Consider the following 26,403-nt stretch of genomic DNA (forward strand, 5'->3'; position numbering starts at 1 on the left):
CCCATCCAATTTGCAGTTCTTTAGATGCAGCTCATGTGTTTCAATGCCCTTTTTTTCCCCCTAAAAATGTTATTCTGCTCCTTTCTCCCTTCCCACCTTCTTTGATAACTGTTGACCAATTTCAGCTAAATTTGACAAATGTAGAGATCTCAGTGTTTTTGAACTCCTGGCATCACAAAAATTAGTGCCTGGGTGGTGAAGATAACCCGTCAGGTGTGTGCTGAGAGAGAAAGCTGAAATTCTCCCCCATATCAGCTAACTGACCCCTTGCCCTGTGTGCATTTGGCTGGCCAGTGCCCATGTGTGATGGGAGAACCATCACTTGCCCAGCCAACATGGTGGGGACCAGCAGACATGGCGGGGATCGGCAGCATTGCCTAGGGGAGGGATGGTACGAGCCAGCAAGAAAATGGCCTTTGTAGTCATCCTGATCACTGAACAGCTTATTTCTTGCTGGAGGATGGAGAGTATTAACAACAACAACAAAAAGTGGTGGGGAGGGGGAAAGAAAAGACAAGAACGTTAACATCTTTGTCTTCCTTGGTCACTTTATTTTTAAAATTCTTGCTTGATAAATATTGTTCTAGAAATGCTTCTTGCCAGCCACCATAGTACAGGCCAGGGTTCAAAACATCTGGAGAGCCTGGATACAGGCAAAGGTCTCCCTTGGAGCCTGCAGGAATACCTGCTCAGGAAAAGCTTGCAGTTCATACCCTGGACCTGTCAGCTCTGGTTTTTAGCACCACATCCCCTGAAGAAAGATGCACACAGGTCTCTCTTCACTTCTTTAAACTCACAGGATTAACTGACTCAAGTGAGGTAGGTGGAATTCCTGGTTAAGGAAGTGGCCTGGTTTTGATGTGCTTCCTATTATTTCTGTCTGAAAACCCACATTTCTGTTAGATTGAATGAAATAGAGCAAGGATGTTGTGCATGGCCATATTTTCCATTCCAAATTAAACAGTCAGAAGGTTGCTGGCAGCTCAGGGAGCTGGAAGATGCTGCTCATAAACCTCTCTCCATGGCCAGAACTCCTGCTGACCTCAGTGGGATTCAGATTGTGGTTCTCATCACCTCTTAAGACTCTGTAGCTCCCAGTAGAGCTCCCAATAGCTCCATCAGCCTGATGGCATGTCCTGCACTTTTTCTAGCTTCTTTTATTTTTATAATGGTGTAATGCAACCAAGGATTTTTTGCGCAAACCTGGTTTTTTTTTCTGTTGTTGTATGGAGGACAAAATATTATAACACACCTGTCAATTAATATAAACATTTCCTTTAGCTGAGTACATTCACCAAGCACAGACAATGCCACAGCCTGCAATGCTGCACTGTAGGCACTAACAGCATTTCAACTCTCAGAACACTTCTATCTGCACATGTGTCTTTTTCTTAAGGAGAAAAAGCATAAATAGACTCAGTGCTGCTTTGCTCCTTTTTACTTTTAGGCAGGAAATCCATTCTGTTGTTTGCCATCCCTGTATTACAGCATCTGGAGCTTCAGTAGAAGCATTTGGGAGCTGTGACAGTATGGTGTGGACAGACATGTTACATGGTTGAGGGCTCATCTGTCACATGAGAGGAAGATCTCCATTTGGGTTATGTGATGGTTGTCCCTGTGGTCATCTACCAATAATGTCTAGTCAGTGCCCACATGTACCAGCAGCATGTGCTAATGTGCTTGAGGCACCGCATACAGGCAATGGCTTGTGATGTTCCTGAGCAAGAAACCTGGTCTGAAGGAGCCTCTGGAAATGAGGCAGCAGCCTGTGAGCTGGGGAGCTCTTCAGACAGCTTGAAGGCTGGTCTTAAAATTTGCTTATGCAGAAAACAAGACTGAAAACATTTGTCTAAACTGTTTTCTGAGTCAAGAGATTCACTGGGACCCAGCCTCCCCCTGCTTCCCACACACACAGGCTTATTAGACAGGTCTCTAAGTTTGCCTAGGAGAATCATTCTGGTGACTTGGAGATGGCTATTTATATCCTGAGTCCAGCGTATGCAATGCGTGCAATGTAAAAGGCAACCAAGATGTGGTCACTAAAAGCATACCTTCCCACAGTCTGCCACTGCAAAGTATAGGTGCTACACTGTTCATCAGAGAAATCAGTTGAGCATTTCAATGCCTTAACTACAGTGTCAGTTCTTTCTTCACAAAGGCCAAAGCTTGAAAACATAGGAAGCTCAATCCCATCTTGTGTTTCAGTAACACTGAGAAGACAACTACCTCGATTTCCATCAGCAGACTTCAGGAGTACAGCCTTCACTTTCCAGACTTCTGAGAGTTGGCCTTAAAGGAAGGTGTTCAAAAGATGAAACAGGTTACTCTGCAGCTGATGTCGTCTTCCTGAATATGGAAACAAAAACCCTAACTAGATGCGTTTACCTTCAAATGGCTAAGTCCCCAGGTCAGGGGTCAGTGCTGGCCCTGGAAACAGTCCTCCATTTCCTCAGGATGGGGGAAGCCATGTCACTCTCTCTGATGTCCAGAAGCCAGGGGGCAAAGGTTCCACCGCATTTTTCCAAAGAGGATGAGAAAAAAATGGATTTAGGATATAATAGTTAATGTAGGCCTCCTCAAAGAGTTCAAAGCCCTTCAGCCAAAGTAGCACTACCTCAAACATTGACACCTTTGAGGCTCTACCTGAAGCCTTTCTTGCAGTTCCTTCAAATGATATCACAAAATATCAGGACTAATACTGTCCCGCTCTCTAAAGTTTTTCAGCTTCTCCACACACTTTTTCTGCTTCCCCACAGTCCACCTGCCTCCTCCCATTTCCAATTCACATCTTTAGCGGTTCACTAAACTCAGTCTACTAGTCCACGTATCTGATCTATCTCCAGATAGACAAACTGGACTTGATAGGAAAGCCTTTCATTCCTCCTTAAAAAGTTGCAAGTTACTGGCTTTTGTCTCCCAGAATTGGTTGGCAACAGCTGAAGAGAAAGTCTAAAACTGGCAGGAAGAAAAAGGTATTCTGCATTTCCAGATAATACTTAAATAGCAACTAGAAAAGCTAACCTGCTGTTGTTTAGAAGAGAATGTCAATGAAGAAAGCAGCAAGACATTTGAAGGTTTTTGTTTCCTTATTGGCAGTACTTTTAACCTTATTGAAAGAGAAGATTTTAAAGTTATATTTCATCATACCGTGAGCTGAGTTTTGCTGATAGAGAATATATACAGCTAACTGTTAAATCTACAAAATCTACAAATATTGTGCCCATAAAGGGAAACACCTGGTCTTTCAAGCAAAAAGTTACAACTGACTTCCAACAGATAAACCTCTCCTGCTTATAAACTAATCAAGTTCACATGTACATAAAACACTCAAAGACAACAAAACCCCCCAAACCACCTTTTTCAACCAGGACACCTTTTGAGTATACTTTCCTTTTATCACACAAGACACTAAGCCTTTAACTATGGCAAGCAATTCCCTCTACTTTGAATCTACATATATGCTGCATTTTAAAAATTCTTAAGAAATGACTTTTTACTGCTACTATAAAAGCTCAGTATTGGCAGAAGTTTTTCAAGCACACAAATGTATTGCTGCCTCAGTTTACCTAAAGATAAATAAAACAGAACCCATGTCCTAGGTTAAAGGAAGGCAAAGAAACCCCATCCTTGCCTCTATTTATACATTTTCTGTTATGGGGGTTGTCTTTCTGAATAGCCTACTGTAAAGCAGAGGGACAGTAGAATTTTACATTAAAATGTTTAGAGTTTATGCCTAACCTCTCCAAAGAAATCTAATTGCTCTTAAAGAATCAATTGTAGAAGTCCAATGGTAGAGAGCCCACTTAAGAGCCACATGTGCCAACAAATTACATATTATGCCAATGGATTAAATATTGCCACCGTTTAGACTCTGTACAGGAGCAGGGAGGAGAACACTTCACAGTCAGGCAGCTGTTCCTCCTCTTCAGTAGATTCCTGGGCAAAATGTTGCTCATCATCATCAGCGGAGGATGAGGAATCACTGCTGTAGACTGCATGTTTCCATCCGCAAGCATTTCAAAGGCAATAACAAAAACAACGTTAGGTCACACTATGTCTGTGGTGGATCTTGGGAAACTGCGTAGACAAGATGTTTGCATGAGAAGCGGTAGAGTAGGCGCAGCGGAAGATCACGTGGTGTGACGCGCAGCCTAGGGGTGGAAACGAAAGGCAACTGTATGTAAGCTTGTACGCAGCTCACAATAAACGCCATTTTAGCATCTCTCACATTGAGGTCTGTGCTTGTGGCCCTGCAGTAGAGTAGGCTGCAGTGCTCCCCTGGTGGCGCCATAGGACCGAGCGAGAGCACGGCAACATATGTCACATCAAAAATCAAGTGTAGTCTACCCCAGAAGGTACTGTGAGATCTGTGAAGTTTCCAGCCCATTATATGTGTTCCTCCTGCATCTGATTTCAAACTGCATTATGTGTTCTTCCTTGGGAGAGCAAAATTCTGTCTTTGTTGGGAAGGCTAAAAAAAAAAAAAAAAAAAGCACATGGTACTTATAGGCAGTCAGTGGTTCAGCTCCTTTCAGTTGCTTCAGAGGAGACTTTTGGCCAAAACACAGTAAAGAAAATTGAAAGCCAGAACTAACCTGCACTGCCATCTTGAGTGTCAACAATTTCATCATCAGTTCTTTAAGTTTCTTTCTGGTTCTTTCCTCCTCGGGAGTACATATCCAATTTTCCCTAATCACAAGAAACAAGAAGTATCAGTCACAAACACGCAGAAAATCTGATGTGCACACTTGGTGCCTACACAGTAGCTTTATCAAGGGTCTGCATGTACACAAAAGATTAGCATGCAGTTCTACGATGCAGAAAACAAGGAAGGATCACCGGAATCCAACCATAGAGGTCTACTTGTTTTCACAAGATGCCCATTCTATTTTAGGCCTGTATCTGTCGGTCTAAAAAGAGATGAGAAAATGGATGCATATTTTAATACAAGAAAAAAAAACAGTACTTTTAAATTTAGTTTGTGGCCTACTTTGCCTCTCTGTTAACATGTTGATTCATGGCCCAGGACATGTTAAAAAAAAAAAAAAGAGATTGGCAGAGCAAAAAGCAGGACATCCACAGGGATTCCTGAAGTACATGAATCTATCTTTGCTTTTTATCCCAGAGTTCTCAAAGAACAGGGCAGTAGTACCAAAAGGGAGCACCCAGCAGAGAGAATTTAATTTAATGGAGCAAAACAAAGACAGAGGAAACATGGTTGGTAGAAGTTGCTCTAGGGACAGAGAACCAGTTACACTCACAGGTAATGCTGGCACAGGAACAAATACACATAGATTTGCCATCACTAAATGCAGCCTGGATTTGAGGAGGCTTCACATCTGTGACAAGGAAATTCTGGAAGTGGCTCTCCATGAAGGGAGCAGTTCACAAGGGAGCTTAAGTCCATTTATGAAAACGATTCTAGGACACATTTCCCTCTAACAGGCGACTAAACTACAAGACTCACCTCTGGGAGGTGATGCGATGTCAAGGAAAAACAGGCAAATGGGAATCCAAACCGCAGTCACTGGGACAAGCACAGGAAGCTGTACAGCGCCTTTTTAGCCTGTAGGCTAACCACACTGCCCAAACAAACATCATTCCTTTGTGCATGAGGAACAAGATTTAGTACCTGAAGACTAAAAGCACAACAGATTAACAGCTTAGTTGTGCCTATGCGATGGAAGGCATCACACAGTCTGCTAGCATATTTCAACCACAGCCATTATTTTGGGTAAGTTTTAGAGTGAAAAAACAAGCCTTGAAACAGCTGTTTGTAAACAGAGTATCCATTCAAAAAAATCACAAAAAGGCAAATCAGAGAATGCAGCATAAGATTTATACAGCTTCTGACTGCTATTTCACATTTTCTGAGGAAGAAGATAGGTCCTCCCTGCTCAGAGGATACCTCTAATATGGTCATACCTATCAATATGTAAGTTATAATTAGAGAGGAAAAATAAAAGCTTTCTCAGACTGTGGTACTCTGTGGAAGAAGTTACTTCAGCTACATTAGAAGTATTATTTTGCTGTGTGAAATATATTACTTGCACAAAAACAGTACGATAAATGAATATTTAGATTTTTCTGCATCGCTGAATAACCCAAGATCTTCCATCACCTTCACGTCATGCACTGGTTTGCAATACTGCTTCTGCAGGACCGATACAGAGCTGCACTTGTAAGAGCAAAGAAAAGCAAGTGCGAAAAAAAGGTTTGAAACAATAAATATAAGCAGTAGGGCATCTTAATATAGAATGCACATAATGACAGAGTCAAACTGACACTTAGCCAGGTTCCTGAAACCTAAAATAAATAAATAAATAATAGTTCAACTGTTCCCTTTTGACAGAGATTTAAGAACAAGTGCTAGAGAATTTGCAATCACACTCTGCACTTAGGTTCATTTTTCCCTCCTGCTGAATACAGTGAGAAATCCACTTTTGTAGGAGAAAAACAGAAATTCTAAAGATCATAGTCAGATATTAGAAAGAAATTATGGTAGCTTTTAACAGTGCTTCAACTGCTGTGCATGGTAGCAGTAAGTCATTCACAGCTAACACTTTCCCCAGATACAGCGACTCTTTATTCTTAACTGTGGTGCAAACTGCGGGTGTTTCTTCCATGGTTGCACCCATCCCACGGCTGGGACACACTGCAAATCCTCGAGAAGACAACGCCAGCCTGGGCTGCGCAAAGGCCACGTCGGGAAGGAGGCCGCAGGCAGAGCTGCAGAAACGCCAGGACTCCTTCAGGCGGGCTGCGGCCCCCTCTTCCTCCGTGTCCTGACTCGCCCCTTGCACGATCCGTGTTTCAATGTGCGTCAGCCCGGAACAGCAGCTCATCAGCGCTGAAGGAGCCTCTCAGATTGCAGCTGCCACTAAAGATGGTGCCGTCCTGCCCGGGGGAGGGGTCGCCACCAGGGTCACGTGGCCATGGCATTGCCAGGGCAACGCCCCCAGTGCGGTCCTCCTGTTGGCTGGCAAGAGGAGGAGGGCGGGGCTACCTCAGACTGATGTCTATTTCAGCCAATCAGAGTCCAGAATGCAGGGCCCTCAGGGAGGGGAGGAAGGGGTGGGGCCTGACCTGGGGGAGAGGAGAGAGAGGAGAGAAAGAGGGAGTGAGGGGGAGAGGGAGGAAAAGGTGGCCAATGGTATCCTGGGCTGCATCAGAAAGAGTGTTGCCAGCAGGTCGAGGGAGGTGATTCTCCCCCTCTACTCAGCCCTGGTGAGGCCACATCTAGAGTACTGCGTCCAGTTCTGGGCTCCCCAGTACAAGAGGGATGTGGCACTACTGGAGCAAGTCCAGCGAAGGGCCACAAAGATGATTAGGGGACTGGAGCATCTCTCTTATGAGGAAAGGCTGAGAGAGCTGGGCCTGTTTAGCTTGGAGAAGAGAAGGCTGAGAGGAGATCTTATCAATGTGTACAAGTATCTGAAGGGAGGGTGTCGAGAGGATGGGGCCAGACTCTTTTCAGTGGTGACGAGCGACAGGACGCGAGGCAATGGGCACAAACTGAAACACAGACACTTCCATCTTAACATGAGGAAAAACTTTTTCACTGTGAGGGTGACAGAGCACTGGAACAGGTTGCCCCGAGAGGTGGTGGAGTCTCCTTCTCTGGAGATATTCAAAATGCGCCTGGATGCAATCCTGTGCAATGTGCTCTAGGTGACCCTGCTTGAGCAGGGGGGTTGGACTAGATGATCTCCAGAGGTCCCTTCCAACCTCAGTGATTCTGTGATTCTGTGATTCTGTGTGACAGAGCAGAGCAAAAGGGAAGGGGGAGAGGAGAGGGGAGAGGAGAGCGGAGGAGCGGGAAAGCAGGGCAGCGCTGAGAGCAGGGCAGAACCATGCAGCTGTGGCGCCCTGCAGCCCCACAGGGCCGGTCGCTCAGGGCAGGGCGCAAACAGCCCCCTCAGGCAGCGGCATCAGGAGCGAGGCAGCTCCCTGCACCAGCAGCCGGCAGGGCAGCTTCCTCCACAGCCAGGCCTGCGCCTGGAGCAGGGCGCTGCGCTGCTCTGCAGCGACCCCTGGGGAGAGGGAGGCCATGCGGTGGGTCCCTTGGGAGCCGGTGGGGAAGAGGAGAGGGAGGAAAGGAGAGAAGCGAGTGGGAGAGAGAGCGGGTGCGAGTGGGTTTGGTGGGGGCTGCAGGTGCGTTCAAATGGCAGCGGGTGCCCTCCCGCCGGGGTGGGGGCAGTGGTGCTGGTGCCTGGGCTGCTTTCCTCCAGGTAGCTCCAGAAGGTGAAACCATGAAATAGGAGAATGTTTGTTGTCCTGGATGTGTGGAGGATTTTCTGGGTTTGTTCAGTATTGGGGAAGGAACCAGACTTCTGAGTTGTGGGAAGGCTTCTCCCTCTGCCTGGGATGTGAGGCCCTGCTGTCTTCAGGTTCATGGTCGCTGCTCGCATGCAATCCTCCCATTAGAAAATGTTGCCAGGAATTCCTTACAGGCTGTTCTCCAATTCCTAAGTGTCATAGGCTAGATGTAGGTAATACCTAGGCAGAAGCTCATGCTTTTTGGGGGTAGTAACTGGTATGTAATGGGTGTTTTGCTCACTATGAGCATTGTGAAGCCACGAGGTGAATCAGGGAGGCCGTTGAGGAGCTGGCTGAGCCTTGGGGGAAGGCAGGGGGAGCTGCAGGTGGCAAGAGCCCCATGGTCAGGGTGTGGGTAGTGAGGTCACCACTGTCTATGAGAGCTATGCCAGAAAGTCACCAGTATCAAATCAAGTCTTTGTGAGTAGCTGACAGGCCTGGAGGAGGCACATGGCTCAGCTGCTGATGATAAGGTCACTTCTGCCTGAGTACCTGATAGGCCATCTGGAGGAAGAAGACTTGGCTGTTGATTGTGAGGTCACTTCTGACTGATGAACGGATTGGATAGCAGCAGAGATGTGGCCTGAAAGGTGATTGTGAGGTCATTTCTACCTGAGCAATTGATAGGGCTGCAGCAGGTCCATGGCTGGGGTATGAGCTTTTGAGATCACTTCTGTCTCAGAGGCTTATAGGCCAGTGACAGAAACACTGTTCTGCAGGTGACTGTGAGGTCATGTCTTTCTGAGTCCCTGAAAGGCCAGCAGCAAGCACATGACTGGGAATCTACTTTGAGGTCACTCCTGTCCCAGCAGCCTATTGGTCTGCAGCATTAGTAAAGTCTGATTTCCAGGGTCTGTGTGCTGTAGAAATTACCCCTGTCCAACAGCAGGGAGCTTGTGAGATTTTCCTGCAAGGTCTGTACTGGGTCTCTGTTCTTCATGTGTACACCTGCTTTAATATTGCCTTCGGGGCTGTCACATGTTAGAGGTCTCCGATTCTCTGTCCAAGTATGTTCTGATTGGAGGCTGGGTGCAAAGGCTCTTGGAGGAGACAGAGGTAATGTGAGCCCCAAAGAAAGGCATGAGAAAAATCCCCACAGAGGCCTCTCTTTGGCAGCAGATTGGGCACAAGAGAGAGGGAAGATTTGGCCAGGTGAAGCCCCTTGGGACCACTTCATCTGCTTCCTTGAGGTGGGAAGTGAACATGAGCAGGGCTGAAAATGGATGTTCCAAGAAAGTCCCTTTTCAAAGCCTTTTGGGGGAGTAAAAGCAACTTCCAGGGATGGAGAGTTGGCCTTGCTGTGTTTTCAGGCCCTTGGGGGGCCCTGCTTGGTGCTATGTCTAGTTGTGTCCCCTCTGTGTCCCTGATGCACCATGCTAAGGCAGCAGTGACCTCAGAATCCAGATCCAAGCCATGTGCCTTCTACTGGCCTATCAGGTACTCAGGAAGAAGTGATGTCACAGTCAACAACCAAGCCATGTGCTTACTCCTTGCCTATGAGGGACTCAGGCAGTAGTGACCTCACAATCGACATTCAAGCCAAGTGCCTGCTGCTGGCCTATCAGGCATTCAAGCTGCAGTGACCTCACAATCAGCATCAAAGCTATGTGCCTGCTGCTGGCCTATCAGGGGCTCTGGGAGAAGTGACCTCACAATCAACATCCAAGCGCTGTGTCTGCCACTAGCCTATGAGCTATTCCGGGAGCACTGACCTGACAGTCGACGTTCAAGCCCTGTGCCTGCTGCTGGCCTATCAGTTACTGCAGCAGGAATGACCTCAAAAGCACATGTCCCACCCATGTGCCTGCTGCTGGCCTCTCAGGCACTCCGGCAGCGGTGACCTCACAATCAGTATCCAAGCCGTGTGCCTGTTGGGAAGGGAAGGGAAGGTGAATAAGTTAAATGCAAAGTGCTCCTGAGAGGATAAGGACAGCATCCCATGGAAGGGGAACATAATGCAGTAATGTGAGAAAAGAAAGGCACAATGATATTCAAAGAGCCTAACACAATGCCCCAGCATTTCTGAATAGAAAACCACTGAGTAAGTGGAAAAGTAAAATACGTGACCATACGTGAAAGTCTAATGGCACTGAAATGCATGAAGGTGTGCAATAGCAGCATGGTGAGGTGGTGTGAGATGCAGCGTCACTAATGAGAAACTGCAATGAAATGTGTGTGCTGTTTTGCATAAGTGGTGGTGTGCGATGGACAGGAGTTACAGAGAGATGGTGAGGTGCCAAGTGCCGATGGCCCTGGGCTGTGGTAGTGCTGTGAGCTGTGAGCACTGAGACCCTGCTGCACAGGGGACACCCGTCCCCCTGCCCAGCCTTGAGTGCAGGGCCCCGGGAGTGGTTTGGTCACCTGCGAGGAAAAATCCCCCTCTAGGAGCTGTGCCCAGCAGCCATGTCTGCAAAGGCAGCAGGAGCAGCCCCTGCAGCGCCATCCCTGGGAGCAGGTTTGGGGCTGGAGCTGGCACAGTGGCTCCATGCAGTGACAATGCTTGGGGAAGCAAGCCCAGAGAGAAACCACCGTCTTCCTGGCTCGGGCGCTGCTGCAGGGAGAGCGCGACGCAGGCTGCCGAGGTCACGTGGGCTGTGGTTTGTGCACCTGCAGGCGAGGCTTTGATCTCCTGATCAGCCCCTGCGAGGGAATAACGGGCTGTGGGGTGAACATGCTGAGAGTCGGGGGGGTCTGAATGCCTGGGCTGCCCTGTGTGCTGTCAGAGGAGTGAAACGGCCCAGCTCCCTGCTCCTGACCAGGGCACCCACCGCAGGGCTGTCCAGGAAGGGATCGACGAGCCTGCACTCACGGGATAGGGCTCTGGCCATGGCAAAGAGGCCTTTCACCGCTGCTGCTCCCGGCACAGCAGGGCTGTAGCAGGGTGAGGGGCTGTTTCTGTTTCCTTCCCTTCCTGACACAGCCTGTCCCAGGGGCAATCCCAGCTCCACGGTTCCCATGGTGTGGAAACAGCTGGACACTCGCACCTTGGGCACTCAGGCAAACACAGCGTACGACATGCCCAAAGCTCCCAGTCCCCACAGTGGGGTACAAGGGGCAACAGACCCATTTCCCCACCACGATCTGCCCTGTCCCACTGGGATGGGCCCCGTGATGATGCCCCAGAGCAGCGACCGTGACATCCGCAGTGGAGCCGTGCCTCATATATGGTCATGAAGAGCGCTGGAGAAGTTCATTGGAGGGCTGGGCTGTGTCAGAAGGGAGATAACCCCTGATAATGTCTAAAAAGGTGCCTGCTGCTTCGATTGGCTCTTCCTGCAGCTGAGCCAGCACCTGCAGATATATATTGGCCTCCCGCCTTTGTTGTCCTGTTTGAGTCCCCAGGAGCTGTGTCAGGGAGTGGGGTGCATCAGGGCAGTGCTGTCAGGGCAGGAGGCTGCGGATGGAGGCAGAGGGACTCCTGGTCCGTCGGGTGCTGTGGCTGCTCCTCTGGGTGCAGCTCTGCTGGGGTAAGTGCCTGCTTTCTTGTTCCACAGCCCTGGATCCAATGGGCACCAGGGGGGTCATGGGGATCTCTCTGGAAAAGGGGTTTCATCCCAGAAAGCAGTGAGACAAGGGTCAGGAGGTGCTCAAGTCCATCGACCCTGTGCTGCTCTGGGTGGGAGAAGGGTATTGGTGCTTCCAGGGCTCCTCTGCTTATGGCAGTCAGTGCCTAGGTGTGCTTATAGACACCTTGTCCTTGGACACCCTTTGGGGACCCCTGTTCCCCCACTGCTGTGCCCCTGGAACTGGCGGTGGGTCAGCTGGTGACTGCAGAGTTCAGCAATCCCCAGGACACAGCCAACCCCCAGGTGCCCAGGAGGGTTTCTGTGGTGTTCAGTGTCCTGTGGTTGGGGTGACCCCAGCCCAAGGTGGGGCAGTTTGTGCCCTGCAGAGAGAAGGGGACCAGGGCATCTGCATCCACAGCCCGGTAGAGAGGTGTCCTTCCCAGGGGCCCTGGCTGAGGGCAGGGGCTGGGCTCATCCACATGGGCAAGGAGGGAATGAGCATTGGAAGAATCTTGGGGATCCTCTTGGTGCTCCCTGGGTACATGGAAAGCCCTGTGGGAGGTGGGTGGGCTTGGGTGGTGCCCAGGGCAGGTGGTGGACAGGGGGCTGGGGTCATGGGGGATGCAGCAGTTTGGGGAGGCCTGGGGGTTTGGGGCTGTTCACAAGGTGTCGTGCTGGGGAGGAGCAGGTGCCCTGTGCAGAGCCTGGCGTGGTGTCTGGGTGGGCATGGGCAGGGTGCAGGGTGTGAGGAGGTGCCGAGGTCCCTGGGGTGGGAATGGCCCAGAAGGGCTGGAGCTGGGTATCCCCCAGCCCAGCCCAGCGCAGACCGCAGGGAGAGGCCGGACCCCGACACTGCCCCAGGAACAGCCCAGAGGGGAGAGGGCTCACAGCCCCGGTGCCTGGGACTCAGCCCTGTGCAGTGGACCCTGCATAGCCGCAGCGCGGGGCCTCAGCACTCTCCTGACCATCCCCATGTCTATGTTTGAAGGTGCTGCGGAGGTGAGGCTGGAGGCTGGAGGCAGTCGCTGTGCTGGGAGAGTGGAGGTGAAACACCAGGGCCAGTGGGGGACGGTGTGTGATTTTGGCTGGGACATGAAAGATGCTGCTGTAGTTTGTAAGCAGCTGGACTGTGGATCTGCTCTCCAAGCTCTTTCGGGTGCACCTTTTGGGCCAGGATCTGGCCAGATTTGGCTGAGCTATCTTCAGTGTAAAGGCACCGAGACTGCCCTGTCTGAGTGCGAACATGCTGACTGGAGTAAACGTTACTGCACTCATGCTAGGGATGCTGGAGTGGTTTGTTCAGGTAAGGAGTCAGCCAGTTCCTCACCTTTGGGGTGGGTCCTGGGATCAGGGACTAACCGGGCTGTGCCCTGAAGGAGAAATGCATGGGTACCGGAGCAGGCCCTGACATGGCTGCTCTCGCTGCCAAGCTGGGACTGTTGCTGCTGCTGTCCCTGGGGAAAGCCCCGGGTGAGCCCACCCCAGGTGCACAGACCCCGTCAGGGTCTCGGGGGCTCAGCCCACCCTCAGGCTGAACCGAAGGGGCTTTTCAGAGAGGAGAAGAGCAGGACCTGGGGCAGAGGAGCAAGGTGACGGGCAGCACCTTGCACCCCGTGCCCAGGGCCGCCCCATGAGGACCAGCCCCACACGAGCTCGGGGCCTGGCGGCTGCGAGGCCCCTGGCTGCTCCCTCCCACATCACCGCACGCACAGGCCCTGCAGGGTCCTTGGGGCTGTCACAGCCCCACGGGGAACGCGGCCTGTCCAGGCAGCACTGACCCGCTGTCCAGCCGCTCCTGCTGGCCCTCGGCTCCCCACGCTGCCCCGTGCCACAGGGCTTTGCCAGCACTTGCTGACCCTCATCTGCACCTGCTTTTGCAGCATGCGCCGGTGTCAGCCCAGGGCTGCACACGGATCTCCTGTTCCTCTGCCCGGTCGCTGGCCGTGACGTGCACAGCCCCAGCAGTGTGCTGTGGCCCTGCCTGGGGACACCTCTCCCCAGGCATGTGTCGGAGGAGACAGCTGGCCCAGACACCGACCCGGTTACAGCTGCACCATTTCTGTGCCTGGGACGTGTCCCCCCTCACAGAGACCCCAACACCCCAGGACACCCCCGGGAACAGGGAGCATTTTGGGCTGCTCTGAGGTGATTCCCCAGCCTGGCTCTGAGCTCTGCAGCACCTGGGCCTGTTTTCCTGGTCCAGGCACTGTGGTGCTGGGGGCCTGTGCCGGGCAGCGCTGGGCTCCTGGGGCAGCAGCATTTGCCTGAGCAGTGCCTGTGGCTGTGGGTCCAGCATAGACACAAGCCCTGGGGCACTGTGTGGGTGTGAAAGGAGGTGCAAGGGGCCCCGAAGGGTTTGTGTCATCAACACCCACGGACGGCTGCTGCTGGGATGTTCAGAGGTCATTTTGGATGTGGCTGCCTTGGAAATCATGTGGGATGCAGGTATGTAACTGCTGGAAGCCTCTGGGAACTGCCTGTCATCGGTGTTTTCTCCAGGATTTGTCCAGCTGGTTGGAGGAGACAGCCCCTGCTCAGGACGTGTGGAGATCAGAGATGGAGACCAGTGGAGAACAGTCTGTGACTCACACTTTGGTCTCAAAGCTGCTGACGTTATCTGCAGGGAGCTGCAGTGTGGCACGGTCCTTTCCATCCCCGGGGCAGCTCACTTTGGAGAGGGGGTCGGTGCCATCTGGGACGAAGAGCTGCAGTGTGTGGGGAATGAATCTGTCCTCTCCTCCTGCCCCAGGATGTCCCTCAGCAACCAGACCTGCACCCATGCGAACGACGCTGGTGTCACTTGCACACGTGAGCATTCAGGGAGGAGGTGTGAAATGCCTCCTGTGAGCTGTGTGCTGTGGGGTAGGGGCGCAGGGAAGTGACCGTGCTGAGCATGGTGTGAGTGCAGGAGGGGTGGAGTTGTTGTCTGTAACCTTAAAATGACATGGAAGGAGCAGAAAGGGCTGCTATCCCTTTGGGGTCTCCTTCAACACCTGAGGGTGCAAGAGCACAAAGCCAACGTTAAAATTATCTGTTCTCATTTGTTCATTCACGGGCACCGATAATGAGCAGCAGGAGTCAGATTTCAAAGTTTTTAAAGTTCTATTGCTAGCAATAAGGTGCCTCTTGGCTGGGAGCACAGGAAGGGACCCGAGCAGCTTTTTGTTACAACTTTTAAGCGATAGTAAGTTGTTACATATTCAATACTTCAGTTTACATAACCAACCAGATCTATCCACGATTCTTAGGTCTACCAATCCCCTTCCCATATTACAGTATGAGGTAGTTCTGTGCCAGCCTTATATGGTTCATCTTATAATTATTCATTAGCTGATTTGCACCTCTTCTGGTGTTACCTTTGAACAACTGTTGTACTGCTGGCTGGATTTTAGTGGCTTCTTTGCAGATCTTCAACTTTGTACAAAAACCAGGGCTAAGGCAAGGTCAGATAAGATGTTCTGCTTGGAAGGCACCCTGACCTTGCATGTTCTTTCTCTGCAAAAGTGGAGTATAGTGAAAATTTTCTTAACACCATCTTCACTTTTCCTTCTCTTTCCCCAGAGTTCACAGGATTCAGGTTGGTGAATGGCAGCACGGTGTGTTCGGGGCGGGTGGAGATCAGGTGCTGGGTACCTGGGGAACCCTCTGTGACTCTCACTGGGACATCTCTGATGCCCACGTTCTCTGTCATCACCTCAACTGTGGATTTGCCGAGTCTGTTCCTGGAGGAGGGCATTTTGGGAGAGGAACCGGCCCTGTCTGGAGAGACACCTTCCACTGTGAGGGGACCGAATCCCATTTGGGACAGTGCCCTGTGACTGCCCTGGGGGCCTCCCCATGCTCACATGACAACGTTGCTGGTGTTTTTTGCTCAGGTGAGTGCAGGGAAAATGGAGGATTAACTAAACTTGCCCCTTGTGTGTGACATGGCAACCCAAAGCTGGGGAGCCCATGGCAATGACAAACTGAATTTCTCCCTGGAGAAATCCTGGCTTCCCATGGAGGGATTCAAAGGGCTTTGCCTGCTCAGGTCTCTGCCTCCCCAGGGCAGCTGGTTCAGGTCTCGGAGACCACCGCCAGGCCTGGGCTCCTCTGCTGCCCTCCTGCAGCACAGGCACAGGATGGGGCTGTGGGACACAGCTCCACTCAGTGCAGCTGTGAAGGACCCTCCACTCCCTCCTGCAGCACACAGCCCCGTCCCAGACCACAGAGAGCCCTGCAGACCCTGATCCCACCGCCTGCAGGGGCTGCTGTGGGCGCGTCCAGCAGGAGCAATCCCTGAGGCCGAGCTGCGGAGTGGGGCTGGCATTTGCCCTTGCTTCTTGTCACTATGAACCCCAAACTCGTCCTGTTTTGTAAGAAAGGCCCTCGTGCTTCTGCTTCCTGCCCAGGACACAAGCTCCACATCCCTGATCCCTAGGGATGCAGAGGGGTAGAGACGTGTGGGTTCTCCCCTGGGTGTCTCAGCAGGGGTCAGTCCCAGCGTGGAGATGGAGCAAGGCTTGTGCTCATCCTGTCCGTCACCCAGGTCGTTGCACAGGCCAGTGCTTCCTCCTGCTGAAGCTGCTCCACATTCATCATTAAGGACATATCTGGTGGCTCTGGGATTTGCCCTCACCTCCCATGCTTCCCTATCCCTGTCCCTTCCTGAGAAATGACATTTGTAGTCATCAAGGCTTAGTGACTGGAAGAAAAAAAAACTTGGAAAAATTCCATCCTCAGGTTCCTCACTGTGAGCTGGCTACAGATGGGTGAGTCCCTGGGTATCCCAGGGCATCAGAAATGGGAGACACATGGCAGGGTGCAGGGGTCCCCAGCGTCACAGAGGGTCCAGGGCATTTTGCCTGTCTCCGAGCAGGATCCTCTGAATCCCTGTGGCTGGTGGGCGGAGGGAGCCGCTGTGACGGGCGAGTGGAGATGCTGCTGCACGGGACGTGGGTCAGAGTCCTGGATGACCAGTGGGATGTGAACGATGCCAGCGTTGTGTGCCAGCAGCTCCAGTGCGGAGAGGCAGAGCGAGCCTACAACCTGTCGAAGCCTGAGCGAGGAAGGGGCCCCGTGGGGCTGAGAAGGGTCCAGTGTGCAGGGAAGGAGACTCACCTGACCCTCTTCAACACCTCCCTGCCTGAGGCAGTGCCGGAAGGAATTGCGGAGGATGTGGGAGTGGTTTGCTCAGGTGAGTCGCTGACAGTCCCCAACACACTGTGCTCCTCAGGGCCGGGAGCCGCTGACAGCTGGGATTTCTCCCGGCTGCAGGGAGCCGGCGGGTCCGGCTGGTGAACGGGGCAGGGCGCTGTGCCGGGAGAGTGGAGATCTACTACAAGGGCACCTGGGGGACCGTCTGCGACGACTCCTGGGACCTGTCTGACGCCACCGTTGTTTGCCGCCAGCTGGGCTGTGGGGTGGCTGTGGAGGTGGCCAGCTCTGCTCGTTACGGGGAAGGCTCTGGGAAGATCTGGCTGGACGAGGTGAACTGCTCCGGGGGTGAAGCTGCTCTCTGGGACTGCCCTGCCGGGGCCTGGGGGCAGCACGACTGCATGCACAAAGAGGACGCAGGAGTCGTCTGCTCAGGTCTGTGTGGGGAGCAGTGGTGGGAGCCTGGTGCCCAGGAAGATAGGGATGCAGGGAGAGCAGGGCATGGCCGAGCATGTCCCTGGCTGCCCTGAGCCCCCTTCCTGCCCCCATCCTGGGGACACCTGTGCACAGTCCTCACTGGACCTAGTCAGGGTTATAGGGAGAGCACAGACGTGCCCAGGGCTTAGAGGGGAGGGTAGTGCTGCACGTTGGGGACTTCTCTCTGCTCCTTTGGTGAAACAGTGACTTGCTGGCAGTGCCCTCTGCCTGTCTGAGCCCTGGGGTGTCCAGAAGAGTCCCTGCTCTTTGCAGTAAGCCTTCCTGCCCATGGATGCCATAGAATAACCTGGGGGATTTTCAGGGATGCTTCAAGTTTCTCTCTCCTCACCTCAGGACCAGCTTGTTCCCCCCCACTTTGTGCCTTTCCTTCCAGAGTTCACGGCCCTGAGGCTGGAGAAGAGCGACGGCTGCTCTGGGCGCCTGCAGGTTTTCTACAATGGGACGTGGGGGAGTGTTTGATCCAACTCTATGACTCTTGATACCGCGTCCCTGGTGTGCAAACAGCTGGGCTGTGGAGATGAAGGGTTCATTGAAACAGTCCTGCCATATGGCAGGGTATCTGGCCCCACATGGCTGGACCATGTTGAGTGTGGGAAGAAAAATGGCTCCTTTTGGCAGTGCCCCTCTGCTCCCTGGGACCCGCAGTCATGTTATGACCAACGAGACGAGACTCACATCACCTGCAGTGGTAAGGCTGGAGCCACCTGGGCACAAAGGCTCACAGCAGGTCCTGCTCCCTGTTCAGCAAGGTGCAATGCAGAGAAAGAGCTTGGAGTGGCTTTTATGTTCCATTTCAGACCATTCTGCTGTCAGTGACACAAAGAAGACTTCATCTCTCAGAGTGACACGTGTCCATCAGCAATAGCTGTCCTGAGTTCCCTGCATAGCCCAAGGAGGGGCAGAGGCACCTCCAGGCAGTGTCCCGTCCAGCTCACCTTGCACACCTCTCAGAGATGACTGTCGCTCTCTATTTTCAACAGACAGGGCCAGGACCACCATCTTCTAGCTTGGGAAGTCCATGCAGAGCATCCTGCTCATGGCTGTGGTTTGCTGAGGGAACGGGAAGGGGGAGAGTGAAACCAGTCCTGGTGGCTGAGGGTTATGTAGGAAACAGGCAGCGTGCAGGGCACTGCTGGCAGCAGAGCTCAGAGAAGCCTCCCCTCTGGGAACATCCTTCTGCTCCTCTGCTAACCAGGGACCCTTTGGGGGTGAGCAGCCAGGGGTAAGCCTTCAGTGCAGCGCTGTTCTCCCCTGAATTACCAGGGATCCAGCTGTGTCCATGAGCAAGGAGGCACTGGGAGGTTCAAGCACAGGTCAGTCCTGCTCCTGTCCACATGACTCCCATGAAGCAGCCCCTTCACTGCAGCATTTCCTTCTGCAGGGAGAAGACCAGAAATCCCTCCAGCCCAGGTGGCCAAATGCCCCAACTCTACGAGCTGCACAGGTAGCTGCTCCTCCATGTGCCCTTCTCACTTGGCCAGGCTCTCCCAGCTGCCCCAGTGACATGGGGGGTTCTGCGTTTTCCAGAGATGGAGAAGATTTGTCCTGTGGGAGGAGAGGACGGGTGCTCAGGCAGAGTGGAGGTTTGGCACCGCGGCTCCTGGGGGATGGTGTGCGATGACTCCTGGGACATGAAGGATGCTGAGGTCGCCTGCAGGCAGCTGGGCTGTGGCCCTGCAGTGTCTGCCCTGCGGAAGGCTGCATTTGGGAAGGGGACAGGTGCCATCTGGCTGGAGCGGGTGGAGTGCAGAGGGACGGAGCGATCTCTCTGGGACTGCTGCACCCAGCCTGGGGACAGCGGTGCCTGCCAGCACAAGGAAGATGCTGCTGTGAATTGCTCCGGTGAGTGGCAGTGCTTCGTCCCCTTGTTCCAGGACATGTTTCCCCATCTGTGTCCTCACAAGGCCCCAGAGCTCCTCAGAGCAAGGATGTCCCTGGGGAGGTCAGGTGTCTGGTGTCAGGTGGGGAGCAGCTGTTGTGGGGCTGGGTGTCCTCAGGCCTCTGCCCGTGGGTCTCCTGCAACCCCTGTAAGTGCATCCCCTGATCTGCTGGTGCTGTCCCCACCATGGCCCAGAGCAGAGGACCCTGGGCCTGTCAGGGGGACCCAGAGAAGGACCAGATGGGACTTTAAGGGGATGTCCGTGCGCGTGCACAAACACACACACACCCCTCTATCTCTCTCTCTGCTCTGCAGCTGTACCGAGGACGACAACGTCACCTCCCCAAGCAGGTAACCTCCCCTCCTCCCTGGGGTTGATCCCTCTGGGGCCAGGTTGTGACCTGCAGCCCGAGGGAAGGGGCTCTGTGTTGGGGTGTGAATCCCCGGATAAGAGGCCCTGGAGTGGGAGCGGGTGGCTTTGGGGAGAGCTGTGATTCAGCCAGCAGGGTGGGAACTGCCCTGTGACCCAACCCTGTGCCCCCACCCCCTGCTGCCATGTGTGTGTGGGGGGTCAGGACTGAGATGTCCCTGGATCCCCACCTCCCCCAGGCCAGGGGCTGCCTCATCCATGTCCCTGCCCATGCAGATCTCACCCAGGGCCGTGCGAGGGACAGCGGGAGAATCTCGGTGCCTGTCGTCATCTGCATCATCCTGGGGGCCCTGCTCTGCCTGCTGCTGGCCCTCCTGGTGGGACAAGTGCGAAGTGCCAGGGCTCAGCGCAGAGGTGGGTCCTTCCCCATCGGTCCCAGGGTGGGCGATGCCTCTTGGCAGCCCCACGAGTGCTGTGGGGTGTCTGTGAGGGGCACAGATGGAGCTGGGGTGGGGGTTCTGCCTCCTGCCCTATTCCCTGCCCCTCCACAGTCAGGCTGTGGGACACCAGCAACCAGGGGAGGAGAGAGTCCAGATGCAGGAGGAGATGGTGATGGGTGAGGAGAGAATGGCAGCAAGAGGCTGGCGGAGATGGGAGCAGCAGGAGACATCTGAGGATGCTGCTGCCTGTGCTCTGGGCAGTGCTGGAGGGGAAGCTGTGGGGCAGGAGTGATGCCAGGAGGAGCCCAGGGCAGGGGATCTCTCAGTGCGGGTGTCCGGTCCCCAGGCTGCTCTTTCTGCCCAGCCCTGCCCACCCATGGCAGGGCAGGGCCGTGTTATGGACCCATCTGGCAGAGAGTGGGGAGCTCCCCGGGGAGAGGAGCTGCGGGAGCTGCTCCAGGGTCAGACCAGGGACCAGACTCGGTGCCAAAAGGGGCATGGGGCTGCCTCTGAAGGGACAGGGTGAGGGTGACATTGTCCCAGACCATCTCCACAGGGACGTTGCTGTCACTGGGGATGTGGCAGTGGTGCCTGGACAGAGCAGTGGGGCTGGGCTGTGGGGTCAGTGCTGGTGTGGTCTGGGGGGAAGGGCTGGGTGACCACATCGGAGTCTGGTCTCCTGTCTCCATGTCCCTGTGCCGACCCTGCCTCTGTCGCCAGGCTCCAGGAGGTCTCTGGAGCCCTTCTCTGAGGCCGTGTACCAGGAGATTGACTACAGCTTGACATGGGAGAAGCAAGCGATGTTCGGTCGCTCAGGTCGGTGTGGGTCCACTTTGGAGGGAGCACGTCTGCAGGGCCTTTCCCCCAGCCCTGACCCAGGACAGGACCTTGGCAGCTCCCAGGCCAGTGGTCCCCACAGTGCTGGGCCACAGGGTCTGTGGGGAGAGCAGCCCAGTGAGGAGCTTCCACCCCACCAGTTCTGCCCATCCCAGTCAGGGAACAGCTTCTCCCTGCCTGCTGGGCTGCCTGTCCAGGGTTGTACCTGGTGGGTGAGGGAAGGGGCTGTTCCAGGGCAGCTCCGAAAGGCCCTTTGAGATGGGATTTGTCCCATGGGAGCAGGATGAGCCCCGAGCCCTCCTCCCCGCACAGTCCCTGCTGTGTGGGTCCCTGTCCCCAGCAGTGCTGGCCATGAGCAGGGTCAGCAGGGCTCACCCCAATAACACCCGCTGCTCCTCTCGCCAGGCTCCTCTTTGGAGGGGTCCCTGACCAAGCTGCAGCCCGAGCCTGGGGACAGCGAGGAGGAGGACGGTCCTGGGTCAGCACCAGGTAATGGAGGGTGAGGCAGAGGAAGGGTTGATCTCTCCTCCCTGTAGCTGTGTGACCAACAGCGGTGTCACTGAGTGTCACCATCGGGGTGGGGAGGAATCACCCTCAGGAATGACTCCAGAGCCATGTGGAGCGGGTGAGGGTCGCACGTGCCCATCTGAGCTGGGTGCCTGCAGCCCTGAGCCCCACAGGGTCACAAGGGAACTTCCCAGGCTCAACCTGTCCCTGCCTCCAGCAGGCCCTGTGCTCACCCCAAGGAGCCATGCATCAAGGCATTGACGTCTCCATGAGTACATGGGGATTCTCCACAGCCAGCTCCGGTGCAGAGCCCAGCACTGCCGACCCTGCGGCTTGGCAAGAGGGATTCCCACTCCCACACACATGGTCCTGCAACCCTGGGAGGGGTGGTCAGGAGGACGCTGGGTCTCCTGTGGCCCTGCCAACACCAGCATCTCAGCCCCTTGTTCCTGCACATCCTTCCTTCCTCCACTCTGCAGGAGGGCTCTTCTCATTGCCACCAGCTCCCCTCTCCTTTCAGATGTCCCTGTCCTGCCCAGAGGTGACCCAGCAGATGGCTATGATGATGCCAGAGAAGTCTCTGACCCCGGGGAGGATGTTTTTCCTGGGCAGCGAGACTGGGAAGCACCCAGGGAAGCGGAGGAGGGAAACAGGCCTGTGGAGGCACAGAGAGGTGAGGGGGAAGTGCAGTGCTGCTGGCTCCTGCGGTGCCGTCCCCAGTGCCTGGAGAGTCACTGCATACTGATAGCCCGACCTCCCGGGACAGGGAGGGAACCTGCACCAGGAGTTTTCCTGCTATGGAAAGTGGGGTGGGATAAGGGGCCGGACATCTCGGCACAGTAAGAGGAGGGAGAGGAAGGGGATTTACAGCCCAGGAGGGGCATGTGCATGGGGCCAACTGCAATGCACCGGCCTTGCTGCTTCCAGAGGGGAGCCTGCACTCCTGGGGAAGTGATGGGGCCCCAGGAGCCAAGAGAGACGCCCCATCCCTGCTCCCCACAGACACAGGGTACGATGATGCTGAAGAGGCAACTCTGGCACATCCCCATGAGGACACCAAAGCTGAGAGACTGGACCCTGGTGCCCAAAGGTCCCTGAGCCCAGGGCCAGGAGAGCCCACCCCTGCCATGCGGTTGGGTGCACCTGAGACAGAGGAGAGGTCTGTGCAGCTGGGAGAGCCATGAGTGCCAGAGACAAGGCCCCCTTCTCCCACTGGTAGCAGAAAGAGCTGGGCATTTTGTCTATTTTTATTTGTCTACTTCTATGCCATGCATTGGTATTTGTTCTTATTAAAAGCATTTGGGAGTTTGATCCAGAGCTGGTGCTTCCCTCCCCAGGTGTCGGGGTGTCTTCCCGAGGCTGATCAGGGAGGGCGAAGCACCAAGAACCAGCAGTGGGGAAGGGGCACGTCTCGGGACCAGCGGGCTCTGAGACAGGCTGGGCACCTGCAAGTGCCCGTGGACCCTGGAGTGTGGGAATAGTGAACAGTCCAGCTGGAGGATATTCCTGCTGGCAGAGACATTTCCATCCTGCAAACCACACGCAGAGCTTCCAGCCAAACTGGGTCTCTCTGCAGGGTCCCGTAATGCCCCCCTGGGCAGGGAGGTCCAGTCTCCTCACCCCGGGAGTGCCCCTGCTTGCTCTTTTCCCAGGGGCTCTGCCTGGACCATCCTGGTCCCAGGCAAGGATGCCACCACTGAGAGGCACTGACAGGGTTGGTCCTGGGCTGTGGACCCACAGCAGTGAACCTGGAGGTGACAGCAGAGCCCTGAACACCCCAGCCAGCCCCAGAGGGGCTCATTGCCTGGGGATCACCTCCCCACAGCGGTTGAGAGGCAGCTCTGCTTCCCACTGCCCCTGCACGTGGCGCAGAGCAGCTTGTTGGGGTGCCAGGGGCTGGGATTTCCCCTCCTCTGGCTCCACAGGGTCTCCCATTTCCAGGGGCTGCTCCTGGCTCCCATGGCCCTCACGGACCCCCAAGCACTCCTGGCACAGCCCAGAGCTGGCTCCTTCCTGGCAGGGGCTGTGAGGCACCAGGGCTCAGGGAAGCCCTGGGATGCCCCCCTGCTCTCATCCACCCCCACCCCTCTGCCCTCCCGCTGATGGGCTGCAAGGGCAGAAAAAGGAGCCGCCTCAGCTGGGGCACCAGTTTGGGTCTGTGCAGGGGAATATCTGTGTGCAGACGCAGGGGACGGGAGCAGTCAGTGACAGGAGAGGACATTTCCTTCAGCAGGGTGGGAGGCAGAAGAGGGAGAGGGCAGTGGGCTGGAGAAGGGACCACCACAATATGTGGGCTCCAGCCCAAAGTCACGATTCAGCCCCTGGCCTTGGGACAGGCCCATCCCCGAGGATGCTCACAAGGGCATATTTCCATGGAGAGAAGATTTCATGTCCACTCCTAAAGCAGTTGCCGATGGGAGCTGAGAGAGGATCCCTGGTCCTAGGCCAGGTTTTAACCAACTGTGCCCCAGCACCCACAGGTGAGAAACTTCTCACACAGGAGCTGAGTGAGGAGGAGGGTTCAAGAGCTGTGCAGCATCTGGCACCCAAACTGCCCTCCCTCCTCCAGCCAGGGGGGGTGTCTCTGCACCCCACTGGCTCTTCTTGATAGGTTCCCCATGCCACACACTGATGGGCAGTGGGGCTAAGGCCAAACGCACAAAAACACACTCTGCTTTCACCATGGCTCATTTCCTTTCCTGCACTGAGCTGACACCTGAGCTACTCGCAGAGATCTCCTGGAATGGGGAGGAGTCACCAAATGCATCTGTGTCTGAATCTATATGATCTGTATCTATATGTAAAAAACATTGGGATTCTGTGACTAAACTGGCAGTTTCTGAGAGTAGCATTTTTTTCCTGCTTTAACTTTCCTTTCCTACACTGAAATTATGTTCCCTACTTTTTCCCTTGCATTTTTCCTCTTTCCTTCCTTTTGTCATCCCCCCACCCACCACTTATGCATCCATCCTCCACTCATTTACTGAGTTCAGCCTTGGCAGGCACAGGAAAGCATGGGGCCACGCGACTGCTGTCAGCTCTCCCTGCCCAGCTGCCCCATCACAGCTCGCCTCTCCCCCACAACAGGCACCATCAGGCCAGGAGACAAAATCAGATGTCTCTGCCCAGGGTCTACTGTCTCTCTCGGGGAGGCATAGGATAATGTCCCCAGTCCCAGTGCTGCCCAGCGCTGGCTCTGCTTTGCAGGAGGGTTTCAGGTCTGGGTCCCAGGAGGGGCAGTTCTCCTCTGCCCCAGCAGCCAAGCCACAGCCCGGCAGTGGGGCTGTGTGAGCCCCCTCCATCCCCCCAGCCAGGGCAGGGCAAAGCCAGGCTCCCTGCTGGGAACAGCCACAGCTTGGTAGTGCTGCAAACAGCAGGATCCTGCCCTCCAGGAGAGGAGGGAGCCAGCGGCTGTCACCAGCACCCTCTCCCATGGCAGCCTTTCCCCGTGTTGTGCTGGGAACTCCTCCAGCCCCAGGCCCTGTACTGACCCTCCATGGGCAGCAGTATGTCCTGGGGCTGGGGATGTCTTGGCTCCTCTCCAGGACAGAGCCCCAGTGCTGGGGACCTTGCAGGATGGCTGGGCCATGTGTGCAGAGCCGGGAAGGGATCGTGGGAGGAGCCTGGACCCGCAGTGTAGGCGGGAGTGAAAAGTACCAGCACTGCTCGGCAAGGGCTCTCAGACATCTCTGTCCTAGTGGCCTCAGGGCTCAGCCCCAGCAGCGCTGCATGTGCCAGGGCAGGGGGACACTGGGGCGCAGAGGGGCTCTTGCTCTGGGGCAGACACCTCTGTGCTGGAGCACCCGCTCTGCAGGGACCTCGTCCTGCACCAGGTGCCCCTAACCAGCCTCCTCTGCCCTGGAGCTCTGCCCACACTGAGCTGTGGCAAAGATGGAGATTAAAACCTCAGGACCATAGCGCAGTGTGAGCAAGGGCCAGATCCTGCTCCTTCCCCTCGCTGCTCCCAGACCAGCCGCTCTCCCCTCTGGGCTGGGCAGGGGCCCTGCACGAGCCCTGGGCTCTGGGACTTGCGTAGCCGCGAGGAGCGCAGGGCTCAGCTGGCGCTTGGTGCCACATCCAGCTCTTGGCTGTGCTGCAGGAGAGCTGGGCTGTGCCAGCCCCAATCAGGGTCGGCCCTGTCCTCCTGCCCCTTCCCGGGAACATGGCCCTGCTCAGCCTGGCTCTGGCCCCACATGCACTGCTCTCTGCCAGGGACACCCATGGTGTCACCAGCACAGCCCCAGGGAGGTGGGGCAGGGCAGGGGTGACCCTGGGGGCTCTGGGGGGAGCTGGGGCTCAGACACCACCTCTGTCCCCAGGACCTGGAGCCTCCCTGCTGGCAGCCTCTGCCCTGAGACAGCCCCCTCCCTCCCCAGCCCCTGGCCCCTCTCTCCCTGTGGGAGATGCAGGGCTGAAGCCTGAGCCTGGTAGGAGTGGAGGTTTCCTGTGCGGCGGTGTGCATGGGCATGCAGTGCCCATGTGCATTACCCACCTCCATGGGGGTCTCACTCTCTGAACACCCTTCTCCCATAGGCTTCCCAAAGTGTGGTTGGGGACAAGTGGTTCCTCCACCATGGGGTTATCACCTGCTCAACCTGTCCTGGGGCTGCATCAGGCCCTGCCCTGCCCAACAGGGCCATGTGGGGCTGGGCTCAGCCCTCACATGAAGGACCTGCTCTCCCCAAAGGGCTGGAGCACGAACCTCTCTGCTCAGCTGCAGAAATATCACTACACTCACATCCATGGACATGGGCCAGAGATGGACAAAGAGTGACAAAATGAAAACATGCCTGTTCCATCCCTCAGATGATGTTTTGGGCATGCCCAGATGTTGTTTGCCAGGTCCAAATCTCTCACCCTGGCTGCAGGAAATGGCATGCCTGCTCTGAAGCTCCATGCAGAGCCCACGGC

The 26,403-nt window shown here is 55.0% G+C and overlaps 1 protein-coding gene across 1 annotated transcript in view; it reads left to right on the forward strand.

Annotated features, from left to right (window-relative positions):
* The window catches only part of LOC136993729 (scavenger receptor cysteine-rich type 1 protein M130-like), a 195,774-nt gene that overhangs the window by 38,101 nt on the left and 131,270 nt on the right, over positions 1-26,403 (forward strand). The window contains exons 2-4 of the mRNA XM_067308673.1: positions 5,493-5,536; positions 12,779-13,128; positions 14,325-14,633. Coding sequence (XP_067164774.1) covers positions 5,493-5,536; positions 12,779-13,128; positions 14,325-14,633 — 703 coding nt within the window. The remainder of the gene's footprint in view (positions 1-5,492; positions 5,537-12,778; positions 13,129-14,324; positions 14,634-26,403) is intronic.

The sequence above is a fragment of the Apteryx mantelli genome, chromosome 20 (genome assembly GCF_036417845.1).
Source record: "Apteryx mantelli isolate bAptMan1 chromosome 20, bAptMan1.hap1, whole genome shotgun sequence".
Lineage (NCBI taxonomy): Eukaryota > Metazoa > Chordata > Aves > Apterygiformes > Apterygidae > Apteryx > Apteryx mantelli.